This window comes from Tenrec ecaudatus, chromosome 18, assembly GCF_050624435.1.
Source record: "Tenrec ecaudatus isolate mTenEca1 chromosome 18, mTenEca1.hap1, whole genome shotgun sequence".
Classification (NCBI taxonomy): domain Eukaryota; kingdom Metazoa; phylum Chordata; class Mammalia; order Afrosoricida; family Tenrecidae; genus Tenrec; species Tenrec ecaudatus.
This window is the reverse complement of record NC_134547.1, coordinates 64,686,419-64,706,217: the sequence shown is the minus strand read 5'-3', so window position 1 is coordinate 64,706,217 and position 19,799 is coordinate 64,686,419. Positions and strand designations below refer to the sequence as shown.

The following is a 19,799-nucleotide window of genomic DNA, read 5'->3' as shown; positions in this document are numbered from 1 at the left end:
GATGAGGAAGTGTGGCGTGTAAGGGAATCGAGCTTGTTCACCTGCCGCGGTGTTTATTGTTGTTCGGGGCCAATGGCTCATCGCCACCCTAACTACAGTCGAAGGAAGCACTGCCTGGTCTGGCGCCAGCCTCACAGTTGTTCTTTTGTTTGAGCCCATTGTTGCAGCCCAGTGTGTCAGTCGATTTGGTTAAGGCTCTTCCTCTTTTTCACTGCACCTCTTCCAAGCATGCTGTTCCTTCTCTAGGGGCTAGTCTCTCATGACAGCATGTCCAGAGTTCACGAGATGAAGTCTCTCCATCTTGGCCTCTAAGGAGTATTCTGGCTGGACTTCTTCCAAGTTAGGTTTGGTTGTTCTTTTGCAGTCCCCGGTCCTGTCGCTGTTCAAATGCATCGATGCTGACGAGGTCTTCCTTACTCGGTGTTCAGCTCTCACAAGCACATGCGGCAATTGGAAACACCTGGGCGTGGGTGAGGGGCACCTTAGTTCTCAGACAGAGACCCTTGCTTTTCAACGTTTTACAAGAGGTCTTGTGTAGCAGATGCACCCAATGGAATGTGTCGTGTGATCTCTCGATGGCTGCTTCCGTGAGCATTGGTTGTGGATCCAAGCAAGACAAAATCCTTTGGAACTTCAACCTTCCATTTATCCTGATGTTACCTTCTGGTCCAGTTGTGAGGATTTTGTTTTCCTTTACATTGAATTGTAATCCATACCGTAACCCATACTACAATCCTTGATCCCCATCAGCAAGTGCTTCAAGTCCTCCTCACTTTCAGCAAGCAGGGTGGTTGTGTCATCTGCGTATCTCAGTTTAATAAACCTTCCTCCAATCTTGATAGTGCATTCTTCTTGATATAATCCAGCTTCCTTAATTATTTGTTGAGCATACAAATTGAATTTGTGTGGTGAGAGGCACGCCTTTCCTGATTTTGAAGCATGCAGTATTCCTTTGTTCTGTTTGCACAACTGCTTTGTCATCTGTGCACTGGTTCTGCATGAGCGCAATGAAGTGTTCTGGGATTCCATTCACACAGCTATCTGTAGTTTGTTATGATACACAAATGTCTTGGCATAGTCAAAACACAAGTAAACATCTTTCTGATATTTTGCCCTTTCAGCCAAAAGCCACCTGACATCAGCAATGATATCCCTTGTTCCATGTCCTCTTCAGAATCTGCCTCTGGCAGCTCCCTGTCAATGTACTGCTACAACTGTTTTACTTACTGTTTTACTTGCATGTGATATTGATGATATTGTTTTATAATTTCAGCAATCTGTTGGGTCACTTTTCTTTCGAATGGGTACAAATATAGATCTCTTCTAGTTAGTTGGCTGAATAGCTGTCTTCCAAATTTCTGAAGCAGAGGAAGGAATGAGTGCTTCTAGCGCTTCATCAGCTTGGTGCAACATTTCTATTATAGAAGTCAGTAGCTCACAGGTCCACAGCAACAATGCCTCCCAGAAGTGAAGTCTGTTTCAGGTCCTCAGCCTCTCCGTCATACGGTTCTTTGGGTTCTGCCTCTGTGGTCAGGAAACCAGCCCCCTGCCTCGCCTCAGTCTCAGTGATAGCCCTCTGTACTGCCTCCTGGTCTCCTTGTATGAGCCTGTGGTGCCTCTAGTCTCAGCCCCCACCGTTTCAGACAGAGGTCCTGAACATGCTGTGTTTGGGCTCTTACTATGGTTCTGGGGTTTCTCTCAGCTCCTGCTTCAAAGATGGCTCATCCTTATAGCCAGGGAGATGGTAACTGAAACTGACCAGTCCCTTTGATTAGTGTTACATGCTCCCTGTTTGCATGGTCTGGCCCAATCATTTGCTAAGAGTTAAAGAGACAGGGATGGAAGAGCGTGACCACACTCAGGGCGGCATCCTGAGTTGGGCTCCAGCCTCCTGATGAGAAGGACAGCGTGCTTGGTGAAGACTCCATGAAAAAGAGGAAGACCCTCAACTCAATGAGAGGAATCGACACAGTGGCTGCAACAGTGGGCTCAAGCACAGCACTGATGGTGCCAATGGCACAGACCCGGCCATTGTTTGCTTCAGTTGTACATCGGCATCTGACAATAGCAACATGCTTAGATTAGCTTAGGCCTCTCTATATAATCTTCCCGCCTTTTGTCACTATATTTCATGTTTTCTTTTCTTTTTTTTTAAGCAAAAGGGCAGAAATTTATTGGAGTCCGTATGGGAAACCTTAGAGGGCCAGCATATTTTCATGCATTTATTTCCTCTTTCCTTTTTTAGGCAGAATCCACCTTCAGTAAAAGAGATCGAGCCTAAGTATTAAAGAAAAAGAGAGAAATTTTCCTCCCTCACACATACTGAGTGTATTTCAAGCCAAATTTGCTTATACCTTTGTCTGATAGCTTCCCCCCCCCCCCCCAAGTTCCACCTGTAAGATAGATGTGTGTTATGCACGATGACTCCTATCTGGCTGCTGCTTTTCAACCTTCAGCACATCTTCTGATCTGCATGTTATGTTACTCTCCTTCATTTGATCTCTCCCCTCTAGAGTAACCAGCGGGTTGACCTGTATAAGTGGAAAGACGGCAGTGGGGAAGTTGGCACAACCTTGCAAGGCCACACTCGGGTCATCAGGTAGGCACCAGCCCTTCCCAATTCCTTGGCCTGTTGTCCCTCATTTGGCCTCAAGCTGGAGAGGAGGGTACTGTCTTCACTGCTGGAGACGTGTTCAGTGATCGTGCACCCCTTCACTGTGTCCCGGGGTGGGGCTGCAAAATGAAGACGCTGTCCATCCATGGCTTTTGTGCGACCAGCGTCGTGGCGCTGGCCCTTGGATGACTGTTGGGTCGTTGGCATTCACTTGTGGTGACTTTCACCATGAAGACCAATTGCTGTGTAGGAACTCCTGTCTGTGTTCCTGTCAGCCCCAGCCCCAGAGGGCACGGAGTAAAGGAGTCAAGGTCATTTCTGCTGCGTGAGGGAGAGGGAGTTGTGCCAACTGAATGCCTGTTTGTAGTCAGAGTGCTCAGGGACAGAGAGCAGCCTTGGCACAGAGACCCTCTACTCCACAGTTGTGACCCAAGTGCAGGCTCGCCATCCACTCCTGGTCTTCCACTTGACTTCTGGGGCATTCCTCGATCCGCTCTTTCCCTGAATCACCCTCTCTGTGAAGGGGAAACTCATTCTGGGGAGGAGCAGTAGAGAATGCAGGGCTAGCGAAGCCAAGATGGGCTTGTCTGTACGGAGGATCAGGGCGGGCCTGCCACCCAGGAGAGCTGTGTGGTGACAGGGCAGTAGGCCATAACCGAAAGACACTGGGTTTACCCAAGACTCTGTGGTTGAGTCTGACTTAGGAAACGATAGCTCCGAGATCACTTTGCATGTTTTGTCTTTGCTTTGCGTGTTCAACTGAAACACTCCATTTCATTTTCAGGAGCAGGCAGTAATATAGCTGGAGACACTGGGGACAGAACCAGGAAGGTTCCTTCAGGGATCAATTAAGTGTTTGTTCCCACAGAGACCGTTGACATTCACAGTCTAAACAGTGCTGAGAGGCCCACTCATGGTAGCTGTCTGGAGCCACCAGGGACTAAATTTGCCAGTGCTTTGGAATCTGATCAGAATGTTTCTTCTTTTTCCTTTTCTTTGCTCGTCTCTTCATTTCTCATGTTCCTAGTGATTTGGACTGGGCAGTGTTTGAGCCGGATCTCCTGGTCACCAGCTCCGTGGACACCTATATCTACATTTGGGATATCAAGTAAGGACAACTAAGCCACAGCTGACCACTCCGTGGTGACTCTTCAGGACTTTGTTTTAGAGATCCTCCTCTTGGTTTAGGAACTTTCTCTTGGTTTCTCCTAGAAGCAGACACCGAGACAAAGATTACTTAGGAGATGAATGAAATGCTGGAAGGGGAGTGGAGAGGAGATACAGGGTCCAGGAGGCTGCACACACAAGTTCAGAGCAGCTAGCTTGTAATCACCCTGGGGAATGCTAGGTGCTCCTGTAAGCTGCCTTCCCCACAGTGTCCCACCCGAGGACTAAGAAAGTGCTGTATCATGTACTCTCACCTATAGGCTTAAGGAGCCCCTGGGGGCATCAATACCTGGCATTCAGGTCTGTCATAGGTTTGCAAAGCTGGTTTCAGCAGCTGGCAAAATCCTGTTGGCACAGAAATCCAGGTATTGCCATTTGGCAGCGGCCGTGGGAAGTGAGGCGGGGTGGGGGTGGGGTTGTCTAGGGCAGAGAGACACATCTGCTCTGCTCTTCACTGGCTTTTGTCAGGTTTCCAGTCCCCAGATGTCAAAGAGGCCAGTGGTCCCCAGGTCACTCTTCCCGGAGGAAAGTAAAGGAGCACCTGGCCGGCAGTTCCCAGAGTGTCACCTACTCCCTTCTGCCTGTGCACAGCGACGCTCCGCTTGCCCTGGAGAAGGGGGACACACCCAAAGGTGTAATTGGTATGGTCTGCCAGCCCCAACACCCTCTGCCTTCGGTGGGGTCCTTGGCTTCCCACACAGTGGCCTTGTGTTGCTTGATCTAGAGAGGGGGTCTGTAGGCAGAGGACAGCCAGGCCAGGGGGTGGAACAGAGCAGACACAGCACCGAGAGGAGCTCTGAGGAAGGAGCATGTGCCCCACTGACAGCCTCCTGAGCCCCCGGGCCCGTGAGAGGACATCGGAAACAAACACCAGGCAGGAAGGACTTTCTTTTTCACCACAGAACACTTAAGCTTACCTTGTACCCCTTTGTAGCAGCTGCCCTTGGTTTGGTTTGTCTCAGTGGTAAGCTGAAGCCTCCGGATCACCCTGTCAGGGCCATCCAGCCTGGGGGTGCCAAACTGTTCTGTTGCTTGACTCTGTGGTGTAAGAGTCACCTCTCCAGCTGTGGTGAACCGTAGAGCCTACCCCTCCAAGAGCCCTCGCTGTCTCCAGGCATCCTTTAAGTCCACCTTTGCAGTGCTCACTCGTGGAAGGCTCTGCAGACACCCTTCTGTGACTGTCCTTGTTGCCAGTAGGGATTCCTGTGGCTCCTCTCCACCTCCCCCACCCCCCACTGTTTCCTCTGGATCGACTAGATCAGACCTCCTCAAATTACGTTCCGCAGGCCACATGCGGCCCTCCGACGACATTTATCCGGCCCGCTGGGTGTTTTTGCCCCATTTATTTTTTTTTACTTCAAAATAACATGTGCAGTGTGCATAGGAATTTGTTCTTTTTTTTTTTTTTAACTATAGTCCGGCCCTCCAACGGGTCTGAGGGACAGTGAACTAACCCCTGTTTAACTGGAGTTGGCCGAGAAAGTTGTTCAATTACCTGGAGGGAAATAGGGGCCCTCACCACATCTCTTCCTCCTTGTTCCCACTGACAGAAAAGTGAAGGAAGGCGTGCAGAGGCTGAGGAGCAGGTGTTTGATGTCTCACCTTTCTGTTTCAGAGACACAAGGAAGCCGACTGTTGCCCTGTCTGCCGTAGGTGAGTGTGCCCTTGTCCTGCCTGACTCCAGCTTGCCCTTTGCTCACACTGACTGTGCTCTTCCCACGTCCCCATCCCCTGCCCTGGCTGGGCGCAGTAAGTTGCATCTATGTGAGGGGCAGGCTCCAGGCGGCTCTCAGAGGCTGGGGTCCTGACTGCAGGTGTAGTAGGGCAGGAACTCAGTGCAGAACCTTGAGGAAAAGAGTCCAGTTAGTTATAAACTTTTCATTGTGCCAAATTTCAAACACACGTGAACATGGAAGAACGTGATCTGTGGTGATCATGCTCCAGCCCCCACAGTTGTCTGCACACAACCCCTCTGAGTTCATCGGGACCTCCATCCAGCCTTAACTTGCCAGGGGATGTTGAAGCCAGTCCCAGATATCAGCATTCTTCTCCAAAAATATTCAAGGGTATAATTTGTGATCGTTTAAGGGGATTTTTTTAGTAATTTTTTGGGGTACTGGGTGAAGGTTTACTGAGCAGATCCATTTTCCATTCATTAATCCCCATTTTGTTTCATCTCATGGATTGGCATCTCCCCTATTGTATCCTCACTTATCCTGCTTCCCACTGTGTACCCTGGCTCCATCTCTCCTCCTTTCCTACCCCTTTTGAACTTTGCCCTTGGGTCAATGCTGCCTTTTTCAATCTCAAATGGTCTGTTATCCTAAGGTGTGGGTACGCCCCAGTGTTGCTGTTCCCCTTATCCATCTGCCTGTTGTTTGCTTTCATGAGTTAAGAATTCTTAGAAATAAAAAATCTCAGTACCATTAAAATACATAAAAGTATTCATGATAATTCCTTAGTGTGATCATATAGCTAAGTAGTTGTTCACACTTCCCCTAGAATCTCATAAATTTTTATAAAGCGGTTTGAATCAGGGTTCAAATGAAGCCCTTAATTGCAAGCATCTCATCTGTTCCTCATCTTTTTTTCCAATCTGTAAGTTTCTCCGCCCACTCCTTTTTTGGTTGGTTGGTTGGTTGGTTTTTCTTACCTACAGTGCGTTTTGGTTGGTTGGTTTTTGTTATTTACAGTGTGTTTAGGGAGGAAACCAGATAGTCTGTGATTGTCCCACAATCTCCTTTGTGTTGATTGGATCCCCTCGGTGTCATTTGCTGTGGACCAACCGTGTCTGAATTACCTTCTGATCTATCTGATTTCATTCCTTCGCTGGAGGTAACCTTGGTCCTGGTAGGAACTAGTCCCACCACGACCCGAGCACAGGCCTTGGGTGTAGAACTGATCTCCCTGACTTTCCCTGTCTCTTCAATGCTGTTTCTTTGTACCTCTCTTGTACATGTGAATACAGAAATGATGACATGGTTCTTCTTTTCCCTCTCGACCTCCGACTTCATTGTTTAAAGATAGTTAGCATCAGGAATGTATGTAGTAAGCCCTGATGGCGTGATCTGTGAGGTCAGGGCCCAGGTCTGTCTTGTTCAGGCCTGAGGGCCAATGCCAACCGCCGGGCCTGGCAGAGGTGAGAAGCTCAGTATGGGAGTCCAGCACCTGTGTGTCTGTGCTGTGTGCTCAAGGATCCCCACTTTAGGTGCTTGTGATCCGAGACGTGTGACTGCAGGCCTGCTGGCAGGACAAACATACCAAGGCCCTGTGCACTGCCTAAGTCACGTTCCCCTGACGGTGCTACTCGGGTAGGTTTCAAAGTTAGATCAGGTGTAGAAGCACCCTAAAAAGGAAGATACTTCTTTGCCCCGCTCCCCCCCCCATGTCCTGATTGCTTCCTTAGTCTTTCCTTGGTTCTCCTCAAAATAGAAGCATGAGATCCCTTCCTGGGCTGTACTTCAGGGAGTGTCCTCAGTAGTGGCCAAGCTACCCTGCAGGAAACAAGGCAAATGAAGGCTTGTAATGTTATTACAGTAATATAATCACAACAGTGCAGGAATAATAAAGAGCTGCTCAAGCTAACGCATACTGGCAGATGCAGCGTGAGCACTGCTGCTCGCCAGAACCTGTGATCCCGCCTGTCACTGAGCTGCTTGAGTTTGCCGTATGGGGTCAGGGGTCAGGAGTCAGAGCACCTCCATGCACCCTCGAGTAGCCTTCCTTCTGTCTGAGAACACAGGGTCTGGGGGCTCCCCGTGCTCCTGTGTCATGGATCCCAGTAAAGTACCATGATTTAGGAGGTTCCCAGAATGTTTTAAGAGCCTTCATGTTTCTCAGCACTGAAAAAATTATTTTATTTTTTTATATTTTTAATATTTTTATTAATCATTTTTATTAGGGGATCATACAACTCTCATCACAATCCATACATACATCAATTGTGTAAATCACATTCATATATTCATTGTCATCATCATTCTCAAAATCCTTGCTCTCCACTTAAGTCCCTGGTATCAGCTCCTCATTTTTTCCCTGCCCTCCCTGCTCCCCCCCACCCCATGAACCCTTGATAATTTACAAATTATTTTGTCATATCTTGTCCTGTCCGATGTCTCCCCTCACCCACCCTTCCATTGTCCGTCCCCCAGGGAGGAGGTCACATGTAGATCCCTGCAATCGGTTCCCCCTTTCCAACTCACCCTCCCTCTACGTTCCCAGTATCGCCACTCACACTACTGGTCCTGACGGGATCATCCGCCCTGGATTCCCTGTGTTTCCAGTTCCTATCTGTACCAGTGTACATCCTCTGGTCTAGCCAGACTTGCAAGGTAGAATTGGGATCATGATGGGGTGGGGGGAGAAAGTATTTAGGAACTAGAGGAAAGTTGTATGTTTCATTGTTGCTATATCGCACCCTGTCTGGCAAGAAATTATTCGAAACTTTCCAAATAAAGCTGTCCAGAGGAGACCATCAAGCAAGCTCTTCGTACATGTTCTGTTCTCTAGCTAATGCTCGGTTTTGCCAAGGAACCGAATCTCCTAAGTAATGTACTGGATACCCAAGTCAAACATAAGTTCTGGGTCCTGACTGTCTACTTCCAGTTAGTTGCTAGGTCCTTGAGCTCGAACACACAGGCTCTCGGGATGTGGACTGGGTGACTCTCTAAAGGATCTGCTGTTGTTTTACACTCTAATAAACATCAAAAGAGAGAAGTGTCAAACCAGTGATCTGTGGGGTGTGACAAGGACAAGACAGGAGGGTGAGCTCTCTGACTCTGGCTTAACTTAGTTAACATGATTTTTTTTTTTAAGAAGAACCCTATGTCTCTGGTTTCTACGTGTCTTGGCCCTTTTTAGCACCTTTGATTGTGCCTCTCAGGTGGCTCTTGAGTAGTCGGTGTAGCCTCTTGGTATTGGCTGCTGGGAAAAGGCCTCCGTTCACATAGCTCCCAGGGTGTCCCTGAACTGCTGATGGGAGAGGAGAGCACAGAAGGGGTAGATAACCCTTTCCCAGGGCAGATTTCAGGTGAGCCTCAGCTAGAGTGTGAGGTTTTTGAAGCCTGCCTCTCCCCACCAAAACGAAAACCGCAGGCCTTCGAGCTGCAGCTCTCCTGCTGAGAGACACGTGGTTGTCGGTGGAGACAACTTGCTGAGAGACACGAGACATGTCGGTGGAGACGGTGGAGGGTCAGCTGGTGTGATGAACCAGTGAGCCATGAACAGTGCCATGCTGAGCCTCCTGGGAGGTAACTTGCTCCCTAAGTTAGATCGTTTCCTCTTTTAAGGGCTCCTGGTCACGGGTTAATTCATTGATCTGTGACTTCACTGCACCTTTAATGGTGGAATTGATTCAGTCTTAGATTCTTGAGCTCCAGTGGAGCTCATTACCCACTTGCCCGGGGTGTGGGCCGTTCTTTGGCCCCAGAGGCTCTGAGGATAATACCTTTCCTGCCCCGTGGTTTTTCTTTGCAGCGGGTGCCTCGCAGGTCAAATGGAACAAACGGAATGCTAACTGTCTTGCCACCAGTCATGATGGGGACGTGCGCATATGGGACAAGCGGGTGAGTTATCCCTACCCCCTTGCCCCTGGTTGGTTTTTAGCCCCTGTGAGAGCACAAAGGCTGTCCTGGGTACCAGGGCTGCGGTACCTTGGACAGCATGGTGAATTGCTACTTCAAGCTCTTAACACTAGTTAATGTGGTGTTGACCTGAAGTAGGAACAGAAGGTAGGAAGTGAACATGGCCAACTCTGAGAATCTGTGCCCTGTTACCTCTTAATTGTTACTTCAGGCAAGCCACTATACCCTCTCGATGCCCCTGCTTCCCCGTCTTTAAAATACAGACAATAATAGAAATTATATCAATGAGACCAAGTCTTGGGGACCAGACACTATTCTAGGGTGGTCAGAAGACTTGTGATCCCTGCCCCGGATTACAAATTAAAGGCTAGGGCAAGGGCAAGTTCCCTCCTGAACATTTCTGATATCAATCTCTGGGGCAAGTGTCATGGCGCTCACTCCTCCTTTAGCTTTCAAAGTACATCTGCCCATGTAACTGAGGCATGAGAAGGGCTGGGCCCTCAGCAGTGGCGGTGGTAGGCAGTCTTTTGGAAGTCTTGAGTGTTGCCATGGTGAGAGTAGGTAGGGATGAGGGGACAGGGCTGCCCCAATGACATACTGCCAGCCAGTTAGGTGGTAGCATGCAGAGCAGTCCACTTCTCTGGGCGTAATGCCGCCTCCTGCTTTCAAACCTGGGGCAAGAGACCCTCAGCCTCATCCTGCAACTTGTCTCAGAAATGCCTCTCCCAGGCGCTGAGCAGGCAGGCTCAGGCCTTCCCCTTCCAACAGACAAGAGCGGGTGGGTGTGGCAGATGCTCCTCCTTCTGCCAGTGGACGTCCAGACCGCCAGGTGCTGACTGGAGGCCTCTTTGGTGAGAAGGTGATTTTATAAATAGAATTTGGCACAGGTGCATCTTCTGCCTCTCTCAGTTGAGTTTGAGGATAACTGTTTTCCCCCTTTTATTTTTAAATCACCACCAGCATAGCACTTGAATACAATGATTTCAACAAAACCTTTGCTTATATGTTTACACCCAATTTGTGGGCCTGGCTATACGAGAGGATCTCACAGTGTGTTGCCACAAGGGTTCCAGTTCATACTTGCCTGGGTTTATTCCAGATAAAATGTTCTTCAACAGCTCTCTGTCATCAGTCATGGCTGCAAATACGTTCTTAGTAATGCATTTCCCTGAGTCCCACAAGGGCGCCTTCCAGACAACAACCACAGTGGCTCCCAAGGGGATCTGCTGGATCTGTTTAAATTCAAGGCGGAGAAGTCCTTTCAGAAGGTTAGGGCAATTGTTTTATGGGATTCCCAAGGGGAAATCTGGATGAATTTTCTCAAAACCCACAGAATAATCCCAGGGGCTTATTAGGAAGAAGGTTTAAGAAAAAGGAAAACTGCATTGGAGAGAAATGTGCCAGAGAGTTGCAATGAGGAATTTTCCCCACCATGACTGTGCACCTGCTCGTTCTCTGAGAGCTGTGCTACAAGAATCTCACTGGGAAACCCCATCTCATCCACCCTGCAGCCCTGATCTGGCTCCTTCAGACTTGATTTTGTCCCCTACGCCCTCCCTTCCTCAAACTCAGCTATTTTAAAGGAACATAATTTGAGTACCTCAAAGACGCCCAAACTACCATTTTTAGGTGTTACAAATTAAAGATTGCAGAATTCTCCGAGGAAAGATGAGAGAGAATTGTCTTCAGAAGTGTGTACTCCTCAATGGAAGATATATTGCCAGAAATACTGGTTTCGTCTTGATACTTTTAATAAAGGTTTCTGCAATGTTGTAACAGTCCTTTTCGACTTATTCTGTGTGTGTGTTCTTTGACATGGCAGCACGTACATGGATTCAAATGGAAAGTGGCAGTAAAATCAGGTCCCACTGGTTTTACCCAGTGCTCGAGTACCCAGGTTCACTAGCATTCTGCCATATCAAGTCTAGGCGTTCGTCACGATCTGATCAATTGGACACGTGTTGAAATCTTCTGATTCTTTGCTTTGTTGTAATGCTTCTTCATTAAAAGCTTGATGAAAACCAACCAGAGTTTCTGAAGTGTGTAGGGCATTATCTGGCCCTGCTTCTGTGTCCCCGCTCAGCCCCCAGCAAATCACGAGATGGGGGCAGACCCACGAGTTCTTTCTACATGATGATACGCAGTGCTGCTGTGTTGCAGAAACCCAGTACAGCTGTGGAGTACCTCGCAGCCCACCTCTCCAAGATCCACGGCCTGGACTGGCACCCAGACAGCGAGCACATTCTCGCTACCTCCAGCCAGGACAACTCCGTCAAGGTGAGCGGCACCTCTCAGGGACAGGTGGAGGGGCTGTGTTTGGGAGGAAAGCTCCGGTACGCTAGCACAGTATCTGTGTTTTAGGGGACTAGTGCATTTTAGGGAGCTGGACAAGTCAGCCGGATGTGTAGCCCTGCCGGGGTGACAAAACCTGTATCTAATGTGGCTTCTAGACTTTGTGCAGAATTCCTTCATTCTTCTGAGAAAGGAAGCAAGAGACAGCAGCAATTAGAAAGGAAAGGACGTGTTCTTGTCAGTAAGTTGGATTTCAGAATGGCTCATTCATATAAAAGACAACAGATGTCTGTAGGAAAAACCCCACAGCAATGCTAAGGTTACTGAGTTTGCACTTAGTCTACGTGGTAGAAAAGCACCAATTACATTGTGTAATTATCTACAAAGCTCTGCCATATCTTCAGATGGGAGCTTTGCACAAGTCACAGAGAGAGGGTTGTTTGCACAGGTCTTCTCTAACAGGAAGTGCGCCAGGTTTTATGTGTTTTGGCAAGTCTGCTATTTTTGGATGATCTGAGTGCAGTTTGTCTTTTGGCTTGTTTTCATCAGACTGTGGGATGTAATGTGCGCCCTTGTTCAGATGATGGCAGGGCTGTCCATCGGCTGTCTTCACGGCCAGTGTTTGGCCCAAAAGAAAGGGTTTGACCACAGAAGCTTGTTTAAGAGTTCTGGGATTTGGCGTCACTAATTTAATGCTTTGTTTTATTTTTATAGTCAAGTAAGATATCTTCCTTGTATGGTTAGTTTTTAGCAAAGGGAGCCAGAATATGCTTAGGCGTAAAGTTAATGTCTGTCCTAGAGGTTTATAAATTCCCTGGGACTGTCATTATTTTTATGTGCTAGAAATGGTTTTCTGTGTTTCCTTGTTTGTATTGGATTAGGATTCTTGTCCTCTCTCCCACTCTCTCTTCCCAGACTCCTCCTGTCTTCCAAGTTCAGAGACCAGAAACAATCTAGTCCATCTTTGCCTCTCTCTTTGAGACCCCCAAGTTTGTTTATATCCAGTGACATCTTTACTACCTCCAAGGCTGGGATTCTAGGTAATAAAGAAGTAGCTGGCCACACTACGGGAGGATCTGGTGGGTCTGGTTTCTACGTGTGGAGCACCGTTCCTTGCTGGTCCACTTAGCTCACTCATCACATGAGAGTTTTTTGGCACGGTCATGACCACTTTGCATTTGTTTACTTTACTGTGGGTTGAGAGGAAGGAAAACAGCTTGTATTGAACTCATGTAAATAACAAGATCATAAAAAAGCAAATTGCTGAAGGCACTTTGTATGCTATTCAATTATTGTTATTAATAGTTTGTAGACAAAGGTAATCAATGTAGCATGTTTCTCTATAAATGTTATTCTTGTTTTCCTTAGCCTTTCTCTTGTGTTATAGTTGGTATCTCTTTTACTGAATTCTAAAGGTAAATTGGGGCAAGATACCATTGAATGAGTGTTTGACTTAGAAACACTGTTTTATAAATTGTTAAACTATGAAAACCCTAGGGCTAGAGATGTAGCAAGAAGAATGAAGAGGATTATCTTACTTGATCTTGAGAATTAGAATACGAACCACACTTAAATTAATTTATGCCCTTTTATGCAATGAATGTTAAATTTGCGTTAAGCAGTGCGATCTTGCGTTAAGCAGTGTGTTTCAGAAAGTGTCCGGGGAATTTGGACACGTTCAGACAGACACGTTTAGCTGTATGGAGAAGCCTGCCCATGAGTGAGTCTGTCCCGGTGGGCTCAGCAGTCAGTAGAACCTGCTTCTGTCTTAACTGAGGTCCTTCACATTTCTCTGCAGAAGAATTCTTTCTGATGTGTAGCTTTGGGCAGGGATCTTTCAGGCAAGGGTAAAAGAAGAGCAGAAATCACATAGGGATAGGAATATAAATATTTATATATAAATAAGGGCTCTGTTTATTTTACTATAATAGCCACCTGTATCAGATTGGAAGATGGAGAAGTCCTATTTGGATGTAACGAAAAATCCTGTCACAAGACTCCATTTGAGAATGCCTGGAGAGTTATTGTCAGTAGTTTCGTGGGAGTTGATCCTGATTTGGGGTGACCCCCACATGTGTAGAGTAGAATTGCCCTATAGGATTTTCCCAGCTGTGACAGTCTCAAGCAGATCCCCGGGCCTGTTTGCCCAAGTACCTCTGGGTGGGTTCAAGCTGGCAACCTGTTGATTAGTGGTGGAGTGCCGAACCATTGCACGAACCAGAAACTCTTACCTTATAAGAATAAGCCCCTCTCTAAAGCATTGAGAACCGCATCAATTCTCCAGGGCCCCCACTGTTTCCCGTCAATTGTAAGCTACAGTTGTGATGAGCCTATTTAAACTTAGGAACAAAATCTTCCTTTTAAAAAAAAAATAGAACAGTTACTGTTTCATCATTTTTCATGAACATGAGTATGCTTCTGTCCAACCAGAAAAAGAAACAATTGCTGAAGAGCTTTCATATTAGCGACATTTTGCATGGACATAATTAGCCTAGGGAGGCTGAACATGTATTTGCTACTTTTTCACATACTGTGAGCTTAGTCACAGAGCAGCACTCACAAAGTGCTGAGCTAATTAAAAACGGGAGAGTGCCAAACATACCTAATTATTTCTAGTATTCCTCCTTTTATGAATAGAGGGCGCAAATTACAGTTTGCCCTCTAGCCATCTGGAAAACCCAAAAGTAGTTTAGGTAGGAAAAACATTTTACCAATTTTAGTTTGATTATGGGGCCTGAATTTGGCAACCCCCCCCCAAAAAAAAGTTGTTAGGATAAACAAGATATAAGCATAAGTGATAGAGGCCTAACAAATGATTATTATGTTGATATTGACTGAAAAGAAACACAGCAGTAAGGAACGGTATTTACTTGGAATGTTAGCCTTTCAAAATATCATTTAAACTAATTTATGAAAAATACCAGTCAAAAAGATAGTTTAGTAGTATATGGAAACTTTTACTCCTCAAGTATAGAATAACTTTATATCATTTTACTGACTAGGACAGATTATTAGCTCAGAAATCAATTCTCATTTAAAAGAATGTTTTTGTATCATGTCCACATAACTTTTTCACAAGCCTTCTTCCACCTTACAAGAAATCCATCAACATTCAGCCCCTATTGTCAACACTGAATGTTGCTCATCTTTCCTTTCACACGTATTATATGCAGGCATTATAAACCAGGGAAAATGCAATTCACCTCTCAGACTTTCTACAACTTACTGAAAACTTTCAGTTTTGTCTTTTATTACCTTCTTTATTTTCTACCACAACCAGGTAAGTTTATTTTAAGACAAAAATGACACTTTAAAAAATTTTTGACAAGCAAGAAACATGTTTTCTTGCATTCACATTCCTTTGTAATCATAGATCATGGTGTACATTTTTACATGGTAAAAGTGCATGTGTATATGTGATTGAAAAGTATTTGTGTACCTTTTTCAATCTCTTAGCTATTGACCAATCCATAAACTATGCAAAGTAGAGTTAGGGATCTGTGTGTCTGTGTGTTGGAACTAGGTAATGGTTGTACAGCACAAAGGGGGCAATTAATGTCCGTGAATTTTGCACTTAAAAACAGTGGTTTATATGGAGACTCCCCCCCCCCCCTTTGGGTAAAGGTTTACAAAGTAGATCAGTTCAATACCAGTTCATAAATATTTTGTTTCATTTCATTGATTGTAATCTCCAAAATGTGGTATCGCCTCCCTTTCTCCCTGTGTTTTCCGTTCCCACTCCTCCTCTTCCAAACGCCTCAGTTTTGTCCTTAGGTGAGTGCTGCCTTTCCCGTGGTTGATTATTCTAGGACATGAATACTTCACAAATGTTATTGCTCTTCATATAGGCTTGCCTATTATGTGGCTGACAATGAGCCGTGGGGTTGAGTTCATGTTCAGACCTAAAGGAGAAGAAGAACCCATAGTCTCAAGAGTCCCACCAGTCTCTGTCAGACCAGCTAGTCACCTTTATGATTTTTGAGTTTTTCCCACATTTTTCTCCTGCTCCATGAAGGACCTTCTAATATGATCCCTTCAGATCAATTGATGCAGGCAGTCAGGCACCATCTAGTTCTTCTGGTCTCAGGATTGGGGAGATTGATGCTCACACAATCCATTAGCCCATTGAAGTAATTATTCCCACGTGTCTACAATTTTTATCATTCATCTTTCTTCCAGATAAGGACAGAACAATATTTGCACCTTAGGTGACCGCTCATGAACTTTCAAGTCCCTCTATAGAACATTGCCTTTGTGGGCTATGTTATTAAAGTGGCAAGTTTTTTGTTACTTATGTTTTTTTCATAGTAAAAACTTTAAAATAAAAGCCTGTACACCCATTGCTGAGAATATGGGTCTGCCTCAAACAACTGGAAACAAATTCCCTAGGAGCCAGCAATCCCTCTGCTGGGTATACGGGGAGCTCTCCAAAAGAACTGGGATGTATTTTTCAAAGCTGTGTATTTAAATTTTTTTTTTACAAAACAACCTTATCGCCTTCAAAGTACTCTCCATTACACTTAATACATTTGTCAAATCTGCGATTCCATTCTTAGAAACCTTTTTGAGACTCATCTGTTTGGATGATGGACAGCACCTCCCTTGTTTTTTTTTCTTCACCTCCTGTATGTCATCAAATCATTGTCCTTTCATGACTCTGCATTTGCAGAGACAAAAAGAAGTTGTAGGAAGCAAAGTCTGACATAGGCAACCCCCCCCCACCAACCTAATTAACAAAAACAACAAAATTCATTTTTAAAAATTAAAAGTTTCTCAGCTCTCAAAAAAATAAAAGGAAAGAGTCTGAAGGGTATGCTAATTTCAGTGGTGGTGTTCTTCAATAGCATTGACTTCAGAAATGATTCTGCTTGTTTCCTTCTAGTTCTGGGATTACCGCCAGCCTCGGAAATACCTCAATATTCTCCCTTGCCAGGTGCCTGTCTGGAAGGCCAGATACACTGTGAGTGAGACACCCTACCTTTCACTGGGAAATTTCCTCTTGGTGTTTTCAAGGGCCCAAGGGACATTTACTCCCTTCTGGGGGGCACTTTTCGCTTTCTGTCTTGGTTTAGAGTGAGCCTGAGGTTGAAGGAGCCAAGTAAGGAGAGCCGTGTCTCGTGTCATGTATCTGTCTAGGACAGCGCGCAAACGTCTGTCCTAGCTGGTTCTCACAAACTGCTTCCTTACTCCAGACAGTAAGGAATTTGGGGAACAGCTGCAAACAGTGTTTCCTGGTAGCAGCAAACAAGAGCAGTACGGGCTGAGATACGGAACTCTCAAGGCTATGAGAAATTCAAGCGTGGGAACAGCGAACTTGTCTGGGAATACTCCCAGTATTTAGTAGATAAGAATAAAGCGCTGTGGTCCGTGAGGGATGATGCAGTTTTGTACCGTCTCTGTCTGTGTCTATTTTGTGCTGCACTCCTGTGTTGTCTCTCTGTGTGTGTGTGTGTTTGGTTCTTTGTTCATTCTCCCTACATAGAAACCGCGGCAGAGGTGATAGAGCTTACAGCTGTTAACTATTCCAAAAATTATCCTTGGATCAATGCCGAGAAGATAGATACCTGTGGAAATTACTGACCACAGCTTGACTGACGCCGGGCAGTGTAAAGACGGTCACTGAGAGGCAGGGGAACAGCGTGGAAGGGAAGTCGAGGGTTGAGACTCAAAATCAACCCTGGATCCTGGTGGAAAGAATTCTGCCTTTTAGATTCTGGAGCCCTGGGTTTGGGGCCTGCCTGTTTGTGGCCCGGAGCAAGCCAGCCACTTAATTTTTTTGAACAGCATCTCCTCCTCCGTGGAATATGAATAATCACTTTTGCTGTGTAATTTTTAATTGTGGTGAAGTTCCCATTTCATCAGCATCACGATTTTTGCCTCTCACATGTGTGCCTCGGTGACATTTAATCCTTTCACCATGTCTTCCTTTTGAAATCATGTCCATGAAGAGGCTTTTAGAAACCTTAAATGCTGCACATCATAAGGGGTAAACTGTTATCGACCTTTCAGCAGCGTTTCCATTGCCACACAGCTCGCTGCTGATCTGATCACAGATATGTTTCTTTCAATGTCAATGTGAAAGTGAGCCCAGGCATGAATAAAGCTCCCTTTAACCACGAGGTTGTCACCTGGGGTGTTACAGAGCATTCAAGGTAATTGGGCATTATGTTGTTTTTGCAACTGGGAGCACTTGCCAAGAAATCTGATGCCGAAATAAAACAAAACAAACAAACAACTGCTTCTGTTCTTAGGAATGGAAATTCTCTGGACTAACATGTTTGCTTGCAAAAAGAAACAGGAAAGTTCAGGAGTGCTGCCAGGTAGGGAGGTGAAGCTAATTGTGCTCTTAAGTGACTGTGATTTATTCCTTAAAGGAACTGGATCTAATAAGCCAAGTGGGCCCTTAGTTACCCAGCAGGGAGCGTGTTGATAAGCATGTCAGCCCTGAAATGAGAACGTTGTAGTATTTGGGGCATCCGGAAGGTGGTGTGTTTCTAGTGCCTTTCTCATGCCCCACAAGATTGTTCTCAGGCAAGTCTGCATGCACATTCTGGGAAGAGCAGCTAGGATAGGAGACTCTATGTGCTCATACTCATGGTCAGAGCTCTTTGCATATTTTCAGGATGAAAAACGTCCTCCAAGCATTTGCCTTCATATTTTTTACTTGCTCCTGTCCCTTCCAAAAGCAAAGAGGAGGGGAAACAGGATGGTGAACTGAGGATGTATTGGTAAAAAATTTTCCACGGACAGGTTGGAGCTTCCATCTTCTATGTTAGTTAGGAATGAATTCCATCTTCTGGTAGCTCAAGACTCAGCAGGTTCTAGCTGGGATAATCGTGTGATTTTCCACTTCTCACCCCCAGCCTTTCAGCAATGGCTTAGTGACAGTGATGGTGCCCCAGCTGCGCAGAGAAAACAGCCTCCTCCTCTGGAATGTCTTTGACCTGAACACGCCAGTGCATACCTTTGTGGGGCACGATGATGTGGTCCTGGAGTTCCAGTGGAGGAAACAGAAGGAAGGTGAGTGAAAGAAGGGGCTCGCGGCAGTAGTGAAATTTATTACTATTACATAATTATCCCTGATCTAGAAAATTACTTGAAATGTAGAGTTTAACAAGTAACTATAAGGTGAAAATCTGTATTACTATGAACAAGGTCAAGAACAAGTCATTAAAATAATATTTTTTTAAAAAACAACATTGAAGAAAAAACATTTAATAACAAAACCCAATAGAATGTGACTGATGCTATGATCCTAATTGGACACCCTCACCCCCATTTAACTTTGTTTTAATGGATCTCAAAATCCGGTGACAAATTTTTTATTAAGTTGTTTTTCATTAAAAAAGTAGTGATTTTAAAAATAACAACTTAAAACTGCCTCACAAAAAGGAAACATATGGTCTGCAAAACTTTCCTTTCCTTCTGAAGGTCTGAAGATAGGTTGTAATCATTAACCAGTCTTTTACTATTAAACGTAAATGACCAGTTGAGGTAAGCAGGCCTGAGACTGTTCTTCCACACTGATTAAGACTGGGGTGGCAGGTGTTATGGGTAATATTCATTTAGCCTCCTGGCAAGACTTGGTGACCTTGCCAGCTCCAGCAGCCTTTTTGTCCACTGCCTTAATGACACCCACAACATCTGTTTGGCTCATGCCTCAAAGAGCAGAATGTCTCAGAGGAGGATAGTCAAAGAAGCTCTTACTGAATTGGACACTTTTGACTTAGTTTCTGCCCATCCCTTGATAACTCCGGTCTTATGCTGTACACTACTGGGACTTTCCATTCTGTCCTTGCAAGGTACACAGCATCTTTCATAGGCCATACCAGAAGGACTCGATGTGGATACTACACTAAACTCACCTGTATCAGATCTAAGGAGCTGACAGACTTAAGGCTAAACCACCCTAGTGTGAGAAGAAGCAGATGACTGCTCTCCCAAGATTATGGAATTGGAGGTCATTAGACTTTGGTTCAGATATCTTGCTCTGAGGCTGCCCAATGAATGGTGGCTTGGGACTGCCATAGCTTTGGCCCTGCTCAGTGCTCACCTTCATGAAGAGCTCATTGAAGACATGGGTGCTAGAGTAAAACATGAACAAACCAGGTGGTGCCTTGCTATCAGAAAGAATCATGTCTGGG

General features: G+C 45.6%; 1 protein-coding gene across 2 annotated transcripts in view; it reads left to right on the top strand.

Moving 5' to 3' along the window:
• WDR59 (WD repeat domain 59) overlaps positions 1-19,799 on the top strand; it is a 79,490-nt gene that overhangs the window by 17,933 nt on the left and 41,758 nt on the right. For both annotated transcript variants that reach the window (XM_075536900.1, XM_075536901.1), the window contains exons 4-10: positions 2,514-2,599; positions 3,642-3,722; positions 5,397-5,434; positions 9,257-9,345; positions 11,524-11,640; positions 16,538-16,615; positions 18,519-18,675. In XM_075536900.1, the coding sequence (XP_075393015.1) occupies positions 2,514-2,599; positions 3,642-3,722; positions 5,397-5,434; positions 9,257-9,345; positions 11,524-11,640; positions 16,538-16,615; positions 18,519-18,675 (646 nt within the window). The remainder of the gene's footprint in view (positions 1-2,513; positions 2,600-3,641; positions 3,723-5,396; positions 5,435-9,256; positions 9,346-11,523; positions 11,641-16,537; positions 16,616-18,518; positions 18,676-19,799) is intronic.